We start from the raw sequence: 21,126 nt of genomic DNA, 5'->3' as shown, positions 1-21,126 counted from the left end.
GGCGGTTGGACGGGATATATTCAAGAATGCCAGAGGACCGGGACAGTTAACCAGACGGAACATGCCACATTCTTGAATATGTGGTTAGAAAAATTTATCTTCTGTGGTCGATCAGTAGGACCAACCAATGCCTTCCTCCCCATGGCTGAACTCTTGGCCAATGGTGTAAGGTTCCCTCTTGGCCGATACCTTCTGAGCTCCACTTATCATCTTCTTCATCAAGTGTCTTAGAAACTTTTGCTTGGTGAACCCATTGGCAACTTAGGAGGCCCGTGGTGGTTTATCAACATGTGGCTGAATGCCCATATGCACAAACGTTTGCAATGGGACTTCTTTGCCCAACAATTCCCACGAGAAATTGCTGAAGACCACGTGCTTGGGGATGAGGAATCGGCAACACGCTCACCCCTCAATTTTGGTGAAGCCATAATTGTCCTCCCTGGAACAGAGGCCAATGAAGACCAGATCGGCAGATTCTTCCAAAGCTTCTACAATGGTCTTTCTCGTGATCATAGGGCCTGGGTACCTTATATTGACGAAGAAAACAAATTCCCCCTTCTTTTCAACTTTGCCGATGACACTCTGAATCAGGATAATGAACTCATGATGGCCATCATTACTCCCAGGGCAATCCTAGTAAACACATTCGGTAGCGGGAAAAACACCAATATCACGTATGAATTTTACAATCCATCGGCAGTATCCCGTCAATTGGCTTTTGGGCAACTGCCAATCAAACTTTGTTTTGCCGATGTGATCAAACCCAGAGAAACAATCACCTACGGAACAGATTGGAGCAGGGTAGTGCGACTCTCCCCCGATGCCGATACTACAGATGTCGATATATCCATCTAGACGCCAGCATCTTTCATCACCAAATCATATAAGCAATGGTGGCGAGAGTGGAGGGAACAACTGTTTGCAACATCTGCTCACACATATCGGCACATGATCGACCCTGAATACGCTATCCCTGATGACGCAGTAAGTTTCTTTTAACTCCCTTCTGCTTTTTCCTTTCATATATCGGTAACTAACTTTCTCATGACAGGTTAACAACCCAGCACCATCTATGAGCAAAAGTGGGAAACCCTTCGATCTTTGGCCTGTTTCCCCAATATCACTGATCGGCTACAATGCCCCCACCTTAGCTGCTTTGACTCACTAGAAGACCCGTGCCAAGACCATCACCTCCAAGTCCAAATTGGCTACAGCTAGGGCCACTCCATTAGCTGCTGCTACAACCCTGATCAAGGCATTCAAGGTAACAACCCTGTTTATTTCTACTCATGCCGATCACAAACTGTATTAACATTAATCATCAGGGTGTAAGAGCCGCTGCTGGATCGTCATCGGCAATTCCTCCGACATCAAGCACCACTACCTCTGACAAACCTTCAGAGGTATTCCTTTGATTTTACATTTTATCTGTTAAATATCATACCTTACACTTGTTTTGCAGCAACAAATGGGTACATCGGCAAGCGTACCAGATGTTCAAGCTCCACAACCAACAAGTGCCGATGCCCCCAGCCAACCGTTGCTGAGGCCCAAGCAAAGCGCAAAGCCTTAACAGATGCCAAGGCACAGCCAAAACAACAGAAGTCCATGCCGATCCCCACATCTGCCCCAATGTCTGCAAGCCGGCCAGAATCAGTCGATGCAACTAAGCAAGCAGTTAATTCTCCTGTACAGGACATACCATCGGTCATCATACCCCAAGGGCCAACCACCGATGAGGCCACAGAGGATATCCCATCGGCAAGCTCAGCCGATCCTCCACACGGCATACTCCAGGCTGCTTCCTCCAGCCAAGTACAGGAAATTGCCTTGAAACAGGTAAGCCGATTGACCTAGTCGATTTATAATATTCATACTTATCCTTAACTGACCTCTTTTTCTTTTTCTCAGGAACAAGACTCCCCAAACAGCCTATTTTCCTTTGCCATTGACGTTTCTGACGATGATGGAGAGGAAATAAGTTCTTCCCTTGCACTGGGAACAATATCGGCAGAAATTAAGTCCAAGTTGGAAGCTCTCCTAGACTTGTTACAGCAGGATACCGCCCAACTGGTAGATGACTCAGACCCCGCAAAGGCAATTTTCAAAACAATCCGTGGCTAGGTCCCTGCCGATGTTGAAGAAGCACTCTTCCCAGCAGCCCATTTAGAAAGCCGCCAACTGCAATATCAATGGGCTACTCAACGCATTGCTGATAGAGCAGCTCAGGCTCAACTCAAAGAAGAGATGCTATAACTGAAACAGATTGCCGATGAGAAGCACAAGGGCATCGGCAACTTGCAGACTTCGGGCGCTGAACTTAAGCAGAAAATCTTAGATTTATCGGCAAAGAGGATGGCTCTATTGGCTGAATTGAAAGAAGTTGAGGCAGCCTTAACTCATACCCAACAAGAAGAAAGCTAGCTACCCGATGCCATCAAGGCCCTTCAGCAAGAAAGAGACATCCAGGCTCGCAAAGCCTTGGCCATGAAGAAAAAACTCAAGCCTGTGGAGGGTGCTACCGATGAAGACATCAAAGAAATGAAGGAAGCCGACCAGATTCGCCTGCGTGCGATATTGGCTATCCAATCCTTGTTAAACTTGTAAATCTTGTCTATTGTATCGGCACTTTATGAGACATTGACATCCTTGTATAATTTTAGCCGATAGGACTGTTATTGGCACTTATACTTTTATGCATCCATCTAGATACTAGGGTAATATTTCTTTAAATATTTTCCATTTAATGCTCTAGGAAACACAACCCCTTCGAGGGTTTCTAGAATATATGCGTTACCAGGAACATACTGATTTATCCGATATGGACCTTCCCAATTAGGAGACCACTTTCCAAACTTTGAACTTTTAGTCCCAATTGGTAAAATCAATTTCCAGACCAGATCTCCATCGGCAAACTCCTTTACCTTCACCTTCTTGTCATACCATCTGGCTACTCTTTTCTTATTTTCTTCGATGCTAACTAAAGCCCTTAACCGATGACCCGCCACATCTTCCAACTCATCCTTCATAAGAGTATCATAATCATCGGCTGTCAGCTGATTTTGAGAACGTATTTGCCTAGAGCCAGTTTTAATTTCCCAAGGCAATACTGCGTCGTGTCCATATACTAACTGATAAGGCGTTACTTTGGTTGTACCATGACATGACATCCGATATGACCACAAGGCTTCATTTAATACTGTATGCCACCTCTTAGGATTTTCTTTAATTTTGCGCTTAATGAGTTTGATGATCCCTTTGTTAGAAGCCTCAGCCTGACCATTAGCTTGAGCATAATATGGAGAAGAATTTAAAACTTTAATTCCCATACCTACAGCAAACTCATCAAATTCTCCCGATGTAAACATAGTACCCTGATCGGTAGTGATAGTTTGAGGAATACCAAATCGGTAAACAATATGCTCTTTCACAAAATCGATCATATTAGCCGATGTCACCTTTTTTTAAAGGAATTGCCTCAACCCATTTTGTGAAATAATCGGTAGCAACCAGAATAAATTTATGTCCTTTGCTCGATGGCGGATAAATCTGACCGATGAGATCGATAGCCCATCCCCGGAACGGCCAAGGTTTAATTATAGGGTTCATAGCCGATGCAGGCGCTCTTTGAATATTACCAAACTTTTGACACCCCTGACATCCTTTAAAATATTTAAAACAATCTTCAAGAATAGTCGGCCAATAGTATCCATTCCTTTTGATCATCCACTTCATCTTGAAAGTCGATTGATGTGCTCCACACACTCCTTCAAGAATTTCACCCATCAAACTTTTTGATTCATCATTGGTAGCTTGGAACCTTATACGTCTTTCAACCTTTTTATATGGATCCTTTAAATAATCGACAATCTCCTTTCTCCAGTCATCGGTATCGACTGCCGATGTTAGCACTTCCTGAATAGGCTGATACCCTGAAGCATGCTGAGCTAGTCGATTAGCCTCCTCGTTATGCAGTCGAGAAATATGTTCAAGACGAAAATCTCTAAACCCTTTCAACAATTGCAAACATCTTTCATAATATGAAATTAAAACTTCACTTCGGCATTCATAAATCCTAGCCAATTGATTTATAACTAGCATAGAATCACCAAAGATTTCAACAGCATCGGCACGTATCTCCTTCAGCAATTCTAACCCTTTTATCAAGGCTTGGTATTCAGCCTGATTGTTTGTCGATGTAGCAACAATCGGCAATGAAAACTCATACTTCCTTCCTTGAGGTGAAATCAACACAATGCCGATACCTGCTCCTTCACCACATGTGGACCCATCAAAGAAAAGTGTCCAAGGAGCAACCTCCAGAGAGTCCACTGTATTACAATGCTGAGTGACAAAATCAGCCATAACTTGCCCCTTAACTGCCTTAGTCGATTCGTAACATAGTTCAAATTCTGATAATGCTAAAATCCACTTGCCGATTCTACCACTTAATATCGGCATCGACAGCATATACTTGACTACGTCGTCTTTGCATATGACCGTACATTCGGCAGATAACAAATAATGTCTTAATTTGACACAAGAAAAGTATAAACACAGACATAATTTTTTGATGGCCGAATACCTTGTCTCAGCATCCACTAATCTTCTGCTCAAATAATAAATAACACGTTCTTTCCCTTCAAATTCTTGAATAAGAGCTGAACCGATAACGGTATCATCAGTTGACAAATACAACCTGAAAGGTTTCCCGTGTTGAGGTGGAACTAGCACTGGAGGATTTATTAAATATTTCTTAATTTCATCTAGGGCTAACTGCTGCTTAGCTCCCCATACAAATTCCTGATCGGCTTTCAATTTAAGTAATGGACTGAAAGCCTTGATCTTACCCAATAGATTAGATATGAATCTTCTAATGAAATTAATCTTACCGATCAAAGATTGCAATTCAGTTTTATTGGCAGGAGCAACCACCTTGTTAATTGCATCAATAGACTTCCTACTGATTTCGATGCCCCGCTGATGCACCATAAAACCCAAGAATTGACCTGCCGATACACCAAATGCACATTTATTAGGATTCATCTTCAATCCATGCTTCTTTGTGCACTCCAGTATCTTTCGCAGATCAGCTAGATGTTTTGTGATATCTCCAGACTTAATCACTACATCATCAATGTAGATCTCCACTAATGTGCTGATGTATTCATGAAAAATAAAGTTCATAGCTCTTTGATAAGTAGCGCCAGCATTTTTCAAACCAAACGTCATGACTATCCACTCAAACAACCCTACATGACCTGGACATCTGAAAGCAGTCTTGGGAATATCTTCTTCAGCCATGAATATTTGATTGTAACCTACATTACCATCCATGAAGCTGATAATTTGATGTCCGGCTACAGCATCAATCAACAAATCAGCAATCGGCATTGGATAGCCATCCATCGGTGTGGCTTTGTTGAGATTCCTGAAATCAATACAAACACGAAGTTTTCCATTTTTCTTATAAACAGGAACCACATTAGAGATCCACTCTGCATATCGACACTGCCGAATAAACTTTGCCTCAATGAATTTAGTTATTTCGGCTTTAATGTCAGGAAGTATACTAGGGTTGCATCGGCGCGCTGGCTGCTGATGTGGCCGAAATCCAGATTTGATAGGTAACCGATGTTCAACTATCGATCGGTCTAATCCAAGCATCTCAGTATAATCCCAAGCAAAACAATCTTTATACTCTTTTAACAAATCAGTTATTTGCTGCTTACACTTGGAATCTAACTTAGCACTAATAAAAGTAGGTCTTGGCCTATCGCCATCACCAATATCTACTTCTACTAAATCATCTACCGATGTGAACCCTTGACCTAATTTTCCATCATCGGCAAACCTATCCATTAAAACTCTTCTTCAGAACCGACTGCTTGGATCGGTGGAATTTCATAATCAGCAACTCTAAGGAACTCTTTTTCCCAAACTTCTCCTGATATGCATTTAGTTCGCTCATAAGTATCTGATTCTGCCGATGCAATGATATAAGAAGAATCACCAGGGACAAATTCAATCTTATCTCCAATCCACTGTATGAGGCATTGATGCATTGTAGAAGGAACACAACAATTAGCATGAATCCAATCCCTCCCTAGAAGCAGATTATATGCACCCTTGCCATTAATAACAAAGAACATCGTCGGCAAGGTTTTGCTGCCGATGGTCAATTCAACGCATACTGCCCCTTTAGCCGGTGACACATTGCCTTCAAAATCCTTCAACATCATATCGGTTTTGGTCAAGTCTTGATCTCCCTTACCAAGTTTCTGATACATCATATAAGGCATAATATTAATCGCAGCCCCTCCGTCGATAAGTATCTTAGATACAGGCTGCCCATCAACTCTACCTTTCACAAACAAAGCCTTAAGATGCTGTCTCTCGTCATCGGTAGGTTTCTCAAAAACAGCCATCATTGGATCTAGTGTCAACTGAGCTACTTGATCAGAGAGAACAACTTCTTCCTCATTATCAGATAGTGCCAAAAACTCCATCGGCAACATGAATACCATATTAACATCTGCCGATGGACCCTTATTTTTGTGTTTTACCTGCCACTGCTGATGACTAGACCTCTCATTGGAGGAATTTTCCTCTCGGTATAAATCCTCCTGATGCTCACGTTGCATCCTCCTTTTCTGTGTCTTTGTCAGACCCTCCGGGCACCATCGAGGAAACTTGGTTTTCCAAACCGGCTGATAACAGGTCCCAGTTGATTCTACATGGCGTATATTAGGGTCCCTATAGAATATTTCTTCATCGGGAACTCTTGCGTTTGCCATCTCCTCAAGCTCCTCTTGATTCCTTGGAAAATATCCAGCGCGTTTACCAAGCCTCTCATGTATACTAAGTCTGCCCCCTAGCCGATCATGCACTGATGCTCTGCCTCTGATCGGCTCATTAATAAATAAACCCTGATTGCCAGGTTGAAACCTCCTTTCTGACCGATTGACCCCATAATAACCATTGCACTCAGGGTAATTTTCAACAGTTGGCAATTTAATACCTTCTTCCCAGCAATGGATGAAAAACGGGCACCTCCAATGATCTTTATGCCGATACCATTCTTCCCGATGTCTCTCTTCTTGTTGTTGTCGATATCGGTCCTTACGCTGACGCCAACCCTCCTACTGCCTTCGATGGGTAATCACAATGCCAGGTCGAGGAGGGTTTTTGGAACTACTGCTTTCTCCTAGCAAACCCTTACTTTTTGCATCATCGGTAGTTATTCGATGTTGGGGATCCACTGATGCATTTTTCTCAGCAGCCTCTGACGTTAATACCTTGGTCTTCCCTTTGGCCTCCAACATATTTGCTGGAAAAGGGTGTTGATCAATTTTCATCGGCTTCTGGGCCTTGGAAGTACCAAACTTAATTCTCCCAGATTCAATAGCCGATTGTAACTGTTGCCTGAACACCTTGCACTCATTTGTACTGTGTGAAGTTGCATTGTGCCATTTGCAGTACAAGATCTTCTTCAACTCTTCTGCCGATGGGATCACATGATTAGGTGACAGCTTAATTTGGCCCTCTTGAAGCAGAAGATCAAATATCTTGTCGGCCTTGGTGATATCAAAGGTAAACTTTTCTGGCTCTTTCTGACCAAAGGGACAAGATATCAGCTTTTTATTCTTAACCCACTCAGCTAAGCCGATAACTGGTTCTTCATCAGAATCAGAATCTCCTACTTCTTCAACAAATGATACTTTTTTACTCCAATTCTTTTTAGGTTCAAAAACCCTAGTATCTTGATCAGAGATCCTTTGCACAAGATGACTGAGGCTTTCAAACTCCTGAGAAGCATATTTGTCTTTAAGATGTGGCAATAACCCTTGGAAAGCCAGATCGGCAAGCTGCCGATCATCCAGCACCAGGCTGTAGCACTTATTTTTTACATCTCGTAGCCTTTGCACAAAGCTTTCTACCGATTCATCATTACGCTGTCTCAATTTTACTAAATCGGTAAGCTTCTTTTCATGGATTCTAGCAAAGAAATACTTATGAAATTGTTTTTCTAGATCAGCCCAAGTAATAATAGAATTTGGTGGTAATGAAATGAACCATATAAATGCCGATCCAGACAAAGATGATGAAAATAATTGAACTCTTAATTCATCTCTGCTAGCTGCCACTCCACATTGAATAATGAAGCGATTGACGTGTTCCATTGTTGATGTATCATCTTGCCCAGAGAATTTAGTAAAATCTGGTACCTTGTACCGATTTGGGAGAGGAATTAAATCATATGCAGGAGGGTATGGAGTCCGATAAGAATAAGTATTGACCTTGGGCTTTATCCCAAACTGATCCTTCATTATTTCTGCTATCTTATCGGCCCCAAAAAGCATCAGCCTCCTGCTGACGAACTGGCTGAATTTCTACAGGAGGTACCTGCTGATATCCCTCCACATATCTTTGTGGCCCACGATCTCCAGCAATCGGCATATTTGCCGTTACTTGTGGTCCATTAACCTGCTGGAAAGGATTCATCGGCTGAGCTGCCGATGCTTGATTCTGGAAACCAGCTTGCATATGACCTTGTTGAATCCCTGCATCCTGCTGATTTTGCTGAACTGTATGTTGAACAGGTAACTGTCCTGACCAACCATTATTAGAACTCATCGGTACAAAACTTACCGATGGCTGGTAATTTGCTGACATTGTTGGATAATTATAACCAGCTTGAGGCATGAACTGAACCCTAGTTTGACTCATAGCAGGGGCTTTCTGCTGCATCGGTAGTAAGCTTGCCGATGGACTTGAATTGGGTGTTTGAACCAAAGGCATCTGGAAACCTCCTGGAGTTGGTTGCACAGTAGTTGCTGTGGCATATTGAGGCACTTGAGCCATCGGCGAAACAGCCGATGGTATAGGAGCTTTTCCTACTGCATCAAACACTTGAGGTAACCTAGGATTGAAAGCAGATGACTCCGGAGGCATACCATATCCCCACCAATTAGCAGAAATCTGGCTATTCTGAGACACAGGGTCTGACATAGCTAATGCCGATAGATCTGTATTAAGCTGAACTCGTCCTCCTGGTAGTATCGAATCTGATCGTATCGGTGTAGATTGAATATTAGGTAAGCCTGCCAATACTGGAGGAGAAGTAACTTCTGTACCCACAACGGCCGAGGGAGCCGATAGAGTATTGACAGATGCTGGCTCTGGTTGGTGATAGGCAGGCCCAACGTAATGCGATGACGCTTGTCCTTCTTTGAGAGTTCGAACCACAACATTATGAATAGTATTGGACAGCACATTGGAATGATTAATCAAAGCATGATTTACTGCAGAATTAACCATCTCTTGAAGTTTACCAGGATTGGAGTCAAAGGTAACCTGCCGAGGCAACGGCAAATCTTGCTTCTGGATGACTTGTCCACTCTTGTTCAGGCTAAACGATTTCAGACAAAGTTGCCTGTATTCTTCTACAGCCTTTTCCATAGCCTGCCTCTGCTCTTCCTTAAGATCTTCTTCTAATACCGCGATAATGTTCCCTGAATCGATCTCGGGATTGAACATATTGATCGGATTGATTTGTCCCACCGGGCGTGCCAAAAGATGTGTTGATGCAAAAGTGGATCTGCAAACACAAAGGGCTAATACCCGAATCGATATCCAAAGCGTGCCAGTCGATTTGACCTGTTAATCGACAAGGATGAAGATACGAGCACTTTGGTCCTGACAACAGCGATACGCCCGGAAGTCACGGCCAAGAGGTACTCATGCGGAACTCGAGAATCACCGAAGGTCGCACTGAAGCGATGCAACTCGCTGAATCAATGAGAACTCGTAAAAAGGAAAAATATGCAAATTGACGAAGTCGCCGAAAAGTAAGTAGATGCAAATAGGAGTTAAAATTGGTTTTGATATTGATTGATATATATTACATTGCCCCTCAATCTATATTTATACCCTGATCTAAAGAGACATAACCAAATACGACTAGGACACCAAGTCCATATCTAAGGAAACACGTGACTCTTACATGAATCATACTCTAACAAATATAGAAAAGGAAATCAACTCCTATCTATTTCCCTGTCCGCCTCAATTACGATGGAATTCTCACCGACCTCCTTTCCATCGGCATACTTCCTGTTTCATCGGTAGTAGTTTTCAAGCCTTCCTTCATCGGCATCGACAATAACATCTCCAACCTTATCGGCAACGCCTGAGTATAAATCAACCTTTCCATCGATCACCACCATTCATCGGCAACCATCTTTACAAGCTGATTTTCATCGGCTGTCAGCGTATACAGTAACTTTCCTCCTGCCGATTAGCCCACTCTGATCATTTTGACACGTGCAAAAAAACGGTGTCAACAACTGGTGTAGTGGTTAATAATCTCTTCAAAGTCTGGAAAGCTTCTTCATAGTTAGGTGACCAGACAAACTTGGCTTGGTTTTTCAACAATCCAGTGATGGACTTGGATATTCTAGAGAAATCTAGAATAAAACGACGGTAATAACCCGCCATTCCTAGAAAACTTCGAACCTCATGAATAGTGGTTGGTGGTTTCTAATCTAGTGTATCCTTAACTTTGCTTGGATCTACCGCAACTCCTTCAGCTGACAAGACATGTCCAAAAAACTATACCTTCTTTAGCCAGAAGTCACACTTACTGAACTTGGCATATAACTGATGTTCTCTTAGGTGTGTTAGAACAACTCTGAGATGTTCAACATGTTCTTTCTTGTTCTTGGAATATATTAAGATGTCATCAATGAAGACCACTACAAACTTATCTAGCTTAGGCATGAACACTGAATTCATCAGATACATGAAGTGAGCTAGGGCATTCGTCAAACCAAAAGACATTACCAGGTATTCATATAATCCATATCTAGTGGTAAATGCTGTTTTAGGAATATCTTCAGGCTTAATTTTGATTTGATGATAACCTGACCTCAAATCAATCTTGGAGAAAACCTTGGCTCTAGCCAGTTGATCAAAAAGTAAATCTATCTGAGGTAAGGGATATTTATTTTTAATTGTCACTTCATTCAATGGACGATAGTCAACACACAATCTCAGGGTCTCATCTTTCTTTTTCACAAAAATTGCAGGACATCCCCAAGGTGATGAACTAGGTTGGATAAAACCTTTACCAATCAACTCTTGCAATTGAGTCTTCAACTCAGCTAATTCCTTGGGAGGCATCCTATAAGCTCTCCTAGAGATCGGAGCTATTCCAGGATTTAGATCTATTCCAAACTAAACATCTCTATCAGGTGGTAGGCCGGGTAAATCTTTAGGAAAAACATCTAGAAATTCACAAACTACAGGGATATCTCTAATCTCCTTGATGGAAGTTGCACGAACTTTTTCCATTGATCTTTTTAAGATTGGAAGTTAGATAAGAAGCTGAGAATTACTATCTGGCAAACTCAACCTTGTTGTCCTATTCAAAGTATCTACAACAGCTTTATGCTGATGCATCCAGTTCATTCCCAGGATCACATCTATATCCTAATCTTTTAGAATAATCATGGTGGTGGGAAAAATATGCCCACCCAGGTTTATGGGTACCTGGTACACCAATTCCTTAGTACACAGACATCCCCCGGGCGACTGTATATAGAAACTTTTCTTTGTTTCCCCAACTAGAATTTCATGCTTTATGACAAAGGTTCTATTGATGAATGCATGAGATGCACCAGAATCGAAAAGCATAACTGCAGGACGATCAGCGACAGGAAACATACCCAGCATCATGGGTTCCCCTTCTAGAATCTCCCCAGCTTGAGTATAGAAAACCCACCCCATCTTCTTTTCATTTCTGCCCTTCTGAGCATTTTGGTTATTGTTCTTGTCCTGAGCTTGACCCTGTTGTTGATTTCTGGGAGCCTTCTGAAAATTCAGATTATACTGCTTAGGATACGGACATTCCCTAGAGAAATGACCTGACTTCCCACAATTGAAACATGGGTAATTATGGCCTTGGGGTGTTGGAGCACGAACAATAGGAACATTTGTCTGTTGTGAGTTCAGGTAAGTTATGGTAGGACAGACATTTGGTCGTTGCCCAGCTTGGAACTATGGCGAGCGATAAGGAGGACGGTAGTGATTCACCGGATGATAAATTATCTTCTGTCTCTTTTGATTGCCACCGAAAGACCCAGATGGCACACTCTTTTATGCTGCCGATATTTCTCCTCTGAAGCAATAGCAATGTTAACTGCCTCATGATACGTGACATTTGTGCAGGTAGTCATCATGGTCTGAAGTTTGGTATTAAGACCATGCATGAACCACTTCTTCTTGGCATCTATGTTAACATGCTCAGGTGCGTACTGTGAAAGGTGATTGAACTTGCCCACATATTGCATGACTGTTTGATCACCTTGCTTCAAAGCAAGAAACTCATCAAGCTTCATGGCCATAACTCCATCTGGAATATAATGGGCATGGAAAGCAGTGCGGAACTTGGCCTAAGTTAACCGAGTACCAGCTGGTTGCATGGCCACAAGGTTCGCCCACCAAGCATCTGTTGCACCTCTAAGCTGTTGGGCATCAAAAATAGGCTTCTAGAATTCAGTGCATTGAATGAGGTTGAACTTCTGCTCTATGGTATGAAGCCAATCATCAGCCTCGAGTGGTTCAATAGCCTTGGAAAATACTAGTGGTCGTGTGTCCATGAAGTCAACAAATGTAGCTTCTTGCCTTTGATGATTACGACCATGATTCCCTTGCATCATATTTTGATTGCTTTGAGCTAACTCTCGAAGCAACTGAGCATTATCTACGGTCACATTGACCAGTGCCGCGATAGCATCAGCCCAATTTGGCAGAACTAGTGGTGGATCAGGAACATCACCCTCATCTTCCAAAGAACCAGGAATATCCGAAGCCCAAGTACGAGGCATCTGTTCATGACAAACTAAACTTTACTCACAAATATTTATTGAACTATTAAAAGAGCTTACTACAAACACATTACATTGGGTTCACTTATTTATACACAAGTCTACACTTAAGCAAGACTACCCAGCTTGACTAGAACTCACTATATTACAACTCTACTCTTCTCCTCGATCACATCAAACCTCATGATCGGTATCCATTCTAGAAATATTTCTGCCTTCCTCATCACTTTCATTGACCGCCACTACTTCTTCTGGATCCTCTTCTTCTTCCTCTTCAGGTTCATTATCATCTGCAATGATAACACCTAGGTCCATTGCATCTATTTGAGGCTCATGATTTGGATCCATGAGATTGTTCAGCCTATGGACTTCTTCATGTAGATTGGTATAATATTCTTCTAAGTCTTCTATATAGAACTCTAACTCATGAACTCAGGCTCTAGCTATATCTTCTCTATGCCAAGCCTCATTTCTTCCTTCCACCATATGAACTAACATACACTCATAGTTCTTATGAGCGGCAGTGAGACGCCTCAATTGATCCTATAACTCACCCACCTAGATGGCATCCAAGGCCCTATCTCTAGTAGCCTATGCTAATTCTGCTGAAAGCCTCTATACCTCAGCCTAGGGATCAGGCCTAAAGCTGCTACTGTAGCACCATCACTCCTAGGGGCAAGCTGGTGATGAGGAATTTCTTTGGGTCCAACAAACTTATGGGGTGTTATCTTGGTATGAGCCATACTATAGAAAGCAAGATTTAATAATAGTAAGACAATCAGAGAAAAGTCTAAAGAGTAGTAAGAATGTGATTTATACTACTCAACCCAAACTAAGAGAGAAAGTTATTAACAAGTGGATTAATCATGATGCATGAATCGTCCTTACAAAACTTAAACATCAAAGCTCCTAAGGTACATAAACAATAGTTCTTATTATATATGGCATAATAAGAATACTACTCCACCATATAAAGCCTTATTAATCAAATAAGGAATTGCGAGAATGAATTAAGATAAGTCGGAAGCAATTTGGACCAAATTAACAGTTAAATTTATTTGCCCCAAATCATTTTGAAGTTTTTGTAAAATAATACTACAAAAATCTTTGTAATGGTCGCTCTAATACCAGTCTGTGGCACAACCTCCTAAATTATAGGGCCCACATGCACCTATCATTGTCCAATGACCTCTGGCGACTATGCATATGTTCTCGGTAACTTAAGAAGCCTGTCGGGTGTCCTCAGGAAACCCGAATCATCCACGATTTTTCCAAGCAGGATCCATTACAGAGTCATTGCAATATTACAATAGTTTATTTAATAATTTACATCAGAGTAAAATAGCGGAAGTCTTACAATAACTTAGTTACAAAATAGTTGTTTCAAATCTTACAAACCAAGTACGATTATTATTACAAACCATAGTAGTGGAGTAGCATTAGTAATATAAAACAAAACACACAATTAAAGTGCCCTGCCCAAGGGCCACACATTTACTTGTCATCTTTGATTTGAAAAAACGTCATGCAGCATGGTCCAAAGCAGACCTGCTCATGAGGCTCACCTGCAACAAGGGTTAAAGAACCCTGAGTACAAAAGTACTCAACAAGACTTAACCGACATAAAAATAGAGAAGACTCAGGAATGTAGGCTCGGGGATTCAAGGTAAGGCTTTAGCAAGAATCAAAGTTCTTTTGCGTAAAAGCTCTCTAACAAGATTCTTTCTTTCAACATTTAAATCTTCATAAAGATCATATATAAAGCTAACATGATCCATATTGAGATCATGAACTTCATATCAAACTCTCTCTCAAATCTAACTCAAGTTCCATTTGTTAACTACGATGATGAACATGAGTTGAGTCTCCATAACCGAGGAGCAATGATGATTCTAACCGATTATAACCCAGCTGGGGATTCTCAACCACACGACTTATGCAGGTCCCTGACCTACATATATCAACCTACCCTCAGATCCTCTGAAACAAGAACAGGTCCACGCCACCTGAGAGCACAGTACTCCACCAATCCAGCCCATTGCCACATGGGTACATGCTACTCTCGCCATCTCTCCACTCCTAGTGCGTGCGTAGCCATTCTCATAATAGAATAGCCGAGTTAAGGCTTACCGAAGTATGTGGCCAATACTACAAAGTCTCACCTCATGCAATTCAACAATGGACGGTTCTTAATCGACACAGGCGGAAAGAACCCACTCACAAGACATCCATGTCTTGTGGCTCTCATACACCGAGTTCGCCCAGTCTAGATTTATTGCTCCACATGATTATATCTCATGATAACATAAATAACCAATCGTATCCAAAAATCCATTTATATCTCGTAGGTGATAGGTAATCACCCAACTTTTATCGGTCTAAGCATGGCTAAGCATAATTAGCCATTCTCGAATTGAAGCTGGTAACAAGGTTGATATGGAAAAACAAGGTTGGTAATGCACCAATTAGGTTTCCACTCAATTCCTAATCACTTAATGCAACATTTAATAATAAAAGTGATATAAATTTGTAAAACATAAGATTGGTTTAAATGCATTTGGGGCTTGCCTTGATTGTTGGAATAGTTAGGTTCTAGAGATATTCCACAGATATCAAACCCGACCTCAATAGGTGGGTTGACTTCCTCAACAACTTGGTTGACTACCAAGTTCTCACTTTCGTTCACTACACGTAGTAACAATGCCATGTTTAATATGATGCGAGATATAAAACATGATGCTTGACGATGGATGCAAAAGTTAATAACTTGAGTACAACTTTCCTTCATGGTATAGTTACAAACTAGCAACTAACTAAACCTTCTCTAGGGTTTACTTAGATTAACACTAATGACCTTAGTGGGGTTATATTAATTAACATTTCTTAACCACAACTTGATCATAAACTCAAACACTTACTTAAAGTACCAAGGATCATTTTATGCTAATTACCCAAGGTCATCACTCAATCCCAAATTCAAACAAAACCTAAGTCATTAAGGTTTACTATTTGTTTTAATTAATTAATTAATTAATTCAAAATTATGAAATAAATCAACTTTTTCCAAATGAGCTCTAAATTTTTGTGAAGGCTCATCACATGATAACTAAGTGAAAAAACAATTTTCATAATTTTTGGATAATTATGTAAGCCTAGAAAAATAATGGAATCCCATTTATTAATTAATTTGAGCAATTTTTGTCACATTCAAAATGTACTAAAAAGTAACATTTAATATTTTTCCTAAATAGTTCACATCTCAGAGAGGTCACACAAAAATTTTCATAATTTTTGGAGCTCTATTTATTTCTACACAAAATAAACAAATCACAACACTATTTAACCATTTCAGCAAAATAGAAAAATTCATTTTCACTTAAGCAGCTACTGACAGGGTGACCCTACCGGTCAGCCCGCGCTGACCACGGTGGCGAGGCCCTCTGACCGGCAATTACTCGTCGGCGGTGAGGTCTCCGATGGTATGGATTGAACCAACATGACCTCCCCAGCGCTGCGCTTCGACTAACGACAACGCGGACACGTCGAAGCAGGAGGTGTTGCACGCGGGCGCGCGTGGAAGCCAGTGGAAGCTTGCCGGTGGCGAGAGCCTGCCTGCTTGCACTATTCAAGATATCTACCGAATTGCCACTCACTTCATTTTTCAATTTACTTTCAAATTTGTATGGTAACTCAAAAATCTCCAAAAATAAAAGTTGCTCCAAATTCAAAGTTCAACAACTTTGCTTTAATAACCATACTCAAATTTTGTCTACATTTAACAATGCAAGTTTAAAATCAAAAGGGGACACTTTAAGAATTTATCCCCTTTCAAATTACTTCAAATTTTATATAAGAACTTTGAAAACTCTGAAAACCAACTTTGTACACATTGACAAGCTCTACGCTTTTTCTTTTAGGCTCAACCCCAAATTATGCTTAGATTTATAATTATATTTTCCAGGGTAGTATTAAATGCTAGAAATTAGGGTTTTGGAATTCCAATTTAATACTAAGGTTTTGAACTTGATTCATCTCATACAAGTCAACACATATAATCATAAAAGTAAACTTGTTTTAGTGAATGCATATCAAAGTTTTCACTAACACAAGATGATGTGCAATGCATATAATGACATGGCATATTTTAGTGTTTAAAATACCAGAGGTGTTACACCACCTATATAATAGTGTGCACAAAAATATCAGTACATAAAAAACACTTCACATAGAGCATGGCAAAAATGTCAGTACATAAAAAACGCTTCACATAGACCTAGCTCTCTATTGGCCCATCATCATCCATCTCTTCTGGTTGGCATCCTCCTAGATGGGCTTGTTCTTCTAGTTGGGCATTGCTTGTCTGCCTTGGTGGCAGGACACTAGCCTTTCTCAAGGCACATCCCTTTTTATTATGGCCTGCATCTCCACAATACCTGCAGTGCATGGTGACACCATGTTTTGACAATCTTGGACCTTGGGGGCCTTGAAACTCATGTGGCTGCTTCTTTCTGGACTTGGGAGGCCTGCCCACCTTCTTGTCATAAATAGGAGGAAGTATTTCTGTTGCTACCACCTTGTCCCATGTATTTTTGTCCCTACATGGTCTTATATGTTGTCCATAAGCAAGTAGGTAGGAAGTAGTGGAGTAGCATTCTGGTAGCACAGATTCAGGTGCAACTCTTTCATGCCTCAAACAAGAAATGGCATGTGCACATGGAATTCTAGTTAGGTCCCATCTTCTACATTCACACTTTTTCTCCTTGATATCCACAATGAATTGGTAGTCTCTGTCCTAAACCTGGAAAATACCTTCTCCAGAAGGCATATCATAGCATGTGGATGCCCACTCTGTGTTCTTGTTTAGTTTCTTCCTAATCTTGGGACAGGTGTGTCCTAGCCACTCTTCTCCCACCTCCTTCTCCTTTATATAGTGCCTTGTCATTAGCTGACCCTTGATCTGCTCAAGCATGCTTAGGATGGGCATTTCCCTTGCCTCCAGAATGTATTTGTTAAAAACCTCACACATGTTGTTTAGAAGAACATCACACTTTGGAAAGGTACTAAAAAATGCTCTAGTCCAAGTTTGTGGTGGCATCTTCTCTAGCCATTCATAAGCCTTTTTATCTAGTGTCCTCATCTTATCCATGTTTCTGTTCCATTGAGGAACTAAACTAGATCTAGCACAAGACCAGAGTTGGTTTTTTAGATTCTCACCTTTGAAGTGTTGTTGGAAATTTGAGTATAAGTGCCTCACACAGAATCTGTGCTCTGATTCTGGAAACACCTTTTGCACTGCTAGAATGAGGCCCTGCATAGCAATAAGATGGTTAGAATTGCAGTGCAATTGATTGTGGCACTTGAAATAAATAGATGCAACTAGTGTCATCATCACCTTTTGTTTGCCTGTCATATGGTCCAGGGAAAGGTGTTCGCAATACCAAGATCTGTCTTCAATGTCTCTAGAAACCATGTCCAAGATGAAAGTGATTCAACCTCAACAATTCCAAGTGCGATGGGATACATGCAGTCATTGGGGTCTATGCCTACTACAGTAAGAATCTGTCCCCCATACTTAGTTTTTGTGTGACAGCCATCCAGAAATATCAGAGGCCTACAAGCAGACAAAAATCCCCTTTTGCAAGCATCTAAAGACAAGTATAGTGTACTAAAGATGTTACCATCCAGTGTTAGAAAGAAAGAGGTACTAGGGTTTGATTTTCTATGCTCATTGCCATAATCCCATAACAACTTGTACTGCTCCACCTCATCACCCATAACTGTTTGCATGGCCAGCCTTCTAGCTCTTTGTAACTTGGACCTTGATGGAGTTAGGTTCCACTCCTTTTGAACAACCCTTGCAAAGTTAGCTAGGGTCATCTTCTTGTTAGCCCTGAATGATTCTAGGTACTTCTTTGCTAGCCACCTAGAGGTGCACCTCTTGACAACCCACTTCCTCTGGTAGTTGTGGGTACCTTGGTAGGTTTTTATGACCATTCCATTTGACCTATTGCCCACTGATCCATACAACAACCAAGGGCATCCATCTACATAGTGTGCCTTCAACCTCTTCTGCTCATTCCTGGAGAACCAGATGTCCACTCTTTGCTTCACACTATACTTAGTGACAGCCTTCCTTAGTACCTCAACCGATTCAAAGAGCATACCCACCTTGAATATTGGATTGCCCATGTCCTAGTCTCTAAAATTAATGAACCTCAAGCCTCCTTCACCTTCTCCATCTGAGTCTGGCAGCTGCAAATCTTCATCATCAGTTGACATATCATCAACAATACTATGAATTTGTTTGCCCTTCTGTGCCTTCTTCCCTTTCTGTATCTTCTTGCCTATGGAAACTCCCTCATCTGGCACTTGGTCATCCACATAATCTTCTGACAAATCATCATCATCCTGATCAATTTCATAGTCTGAGTCTTGGAAGTCAGAGTCATCATCAGTCTCACTAGGAGGGCTCGGATCATAATAGAACTCTAGAACCTTTTCACCTTGTTTACTGGGAACTATGTCAACATTGCGAGGGCTCAGACCCTTGGGCTAGGATGAAATTGGGTTTACAACTAGGTCATCCCAATCTAGCCCACTGATAGTGTCATCATGGTCTAGATATAGAACAAAATTCTTAACCCTATGCACTAGTGAAGCCATCACAATTGTGTTTGTATCTGTACTAATTTCTCTAAGTCCTTGTTCAAAAGTCAGTCCTAGTAGCAACCAATAGACCTTCATTACTAGATTCCTTGGGTAATGCAACTTAAAGGCTAACTCATCAAACCACCGGGGAGACCATGTAGCTACTTCACAGTGATCGAACCAATTGAACCTTTCATGAGCATAATCCTTATCAGAACCTTGACAAACAAAGTACCCACCATGGTGAACCTCAACCATGAATTCTTCTTCATCATCACCTATATTATGAACGTACTAACACATCAGAAAAACCCACTACCAAACCCCAACCCACCACCTCAAAAAAATCGAAATCACAAACCCTAACAGCAACAAAATCATGATTTTTCGTATCTAAGCTCAAGCATAGCCAGAGAACAACAATCTACACCACTGAATCCAAGGATTTGGGCATCGATACAGTACTTACCGTATTGGGGCAGTGAATCCCCTTTTCTACGCAACATAGCCACCATCTTTTGGATTCTGCAAGATTGGCGGAAGGCGCAAGCGGGAGGCGGATCGGATCCGAACTCGGTGGCGAATCGGCGCCGCTTGCCGGCGGCCACCGCTCGACACGCCCGCGGTCTCTCCTACCCCTTCGAGCTGCACCTCCTTGATGACCACGAAGATAGACGAGTGGGGAAAGAACTAGAAGCGGAAAAGTCTAGAGGGGCTGCCTACAATTTTACCCAATGCCCTCCACCATCACGTGACGAGCAGATGCTTATTGATCCAACCTGGACGCCACATGGACAGCCACGTCGATTAAAAAACTAGAACACAGCGGTATGGGCTAGAAATGCGCCACTAACAAAGATGATGGACCCAAAAACCCACTTTCAGAGTTGATGGACCTAAATGAAACTTGGGTACAAGTTGATGGACCACTGATGCATTTAACTAAAAAAACAAGTCGTCTGTACAATGAAATCACTTCGGGAAACACTTGCTGCAACTGCCCCCCCCCAAATGCCACAGCTTGATGCAACACTTGCTACCAGAACGTTCTGCCTAACATTTGTAACAATAAACCAAACAACACCCACATTGTTTTTGCCACATCTTATTAGTTGTCAACCAAACACTCTAAATTTACCACAGAATGTGTGGCTAGCCACAAGTATGGCTTGTACCTAACCATAGGTGTGGCTACTTGTGATTGGGAACCAAATATGCCCTATGTTTTTTTTTCTCCAGCAGTTTCCTTTTTTTAGACTTCTAGCAATTTCCTAAGAGCATCTCCAACAATTTCTAAAAAACATTTGCTAAACTAATGAGTTTTCCATGTGACTAAAAATGTTGGGAATATATTTGTTGGCTTCCTCCAATATTTTCTAGAATCTCGTTCCTAAAAGATAGAAGGTAATTTTACATCAGGAATGCTAAACTTTTCTAAATCACCCAACCATTTTTATACTTTGTCTCTCTCTTATACATTTGTATCAAGAACTCTATACTACTTCTTATTCTTTCCCACATCATTCCACCATATATTGGCATGATGGATACACGCGACGGGGTTAATTTTTTCAAGTTCCAAAAGATT

At 41.3% G+C, this 21,126-nt stretch overlaps 1 protein-coding gene across 1 annotated transcript; it reads right to left on the bottom strand.

Annotated features, from left to right (window-relative positions):
- Positions 1–18,296: 18,296 nt before the first annotated feature.
- LOC136469531 (uncharacterized) lies at positions 18,297–19,079 on the bottom strand. Its single transcript, XM_066467692.1, has one exon. It carries the CDS (start codon positions 19,077–19,079, stop codon positions 18,297–18,299), a length of 783 nt encoding a protein of 260 aa, XP_066323789.1.
- Positions 19,080–21,126: the final 2,047 nt, after the last annotated feature.

This window comes from Miscanthus floridulus, chromosome 8 (genome assembly GCF_019320115.1).
Source record: "Miscanthus floridulus cultivar M001 chromosome 8, ASM1932011v1, whole genome shotgun sequence".
In the NCBI taxonomy this organism is placed as follows: Eukaryota; Viridiplantae; Streptophyta; class Magnoliopsida; order Poales; family Poaceae; genus Miscanthus; species Miscanthus floridulus.
This window is presented reverse-complemented; position numbering and strand designations above follow the sequence as displayed.

Excerpts from the sequence above, each read along its gene's own strand:
- LOC136469531 (XM_066467692.1), bottom strand. The coding sequence starts at position 19,079 with ATGGGCAATCCAATATTCAAGGTGGGTATGCTCTTTGAATCGGTTGAG.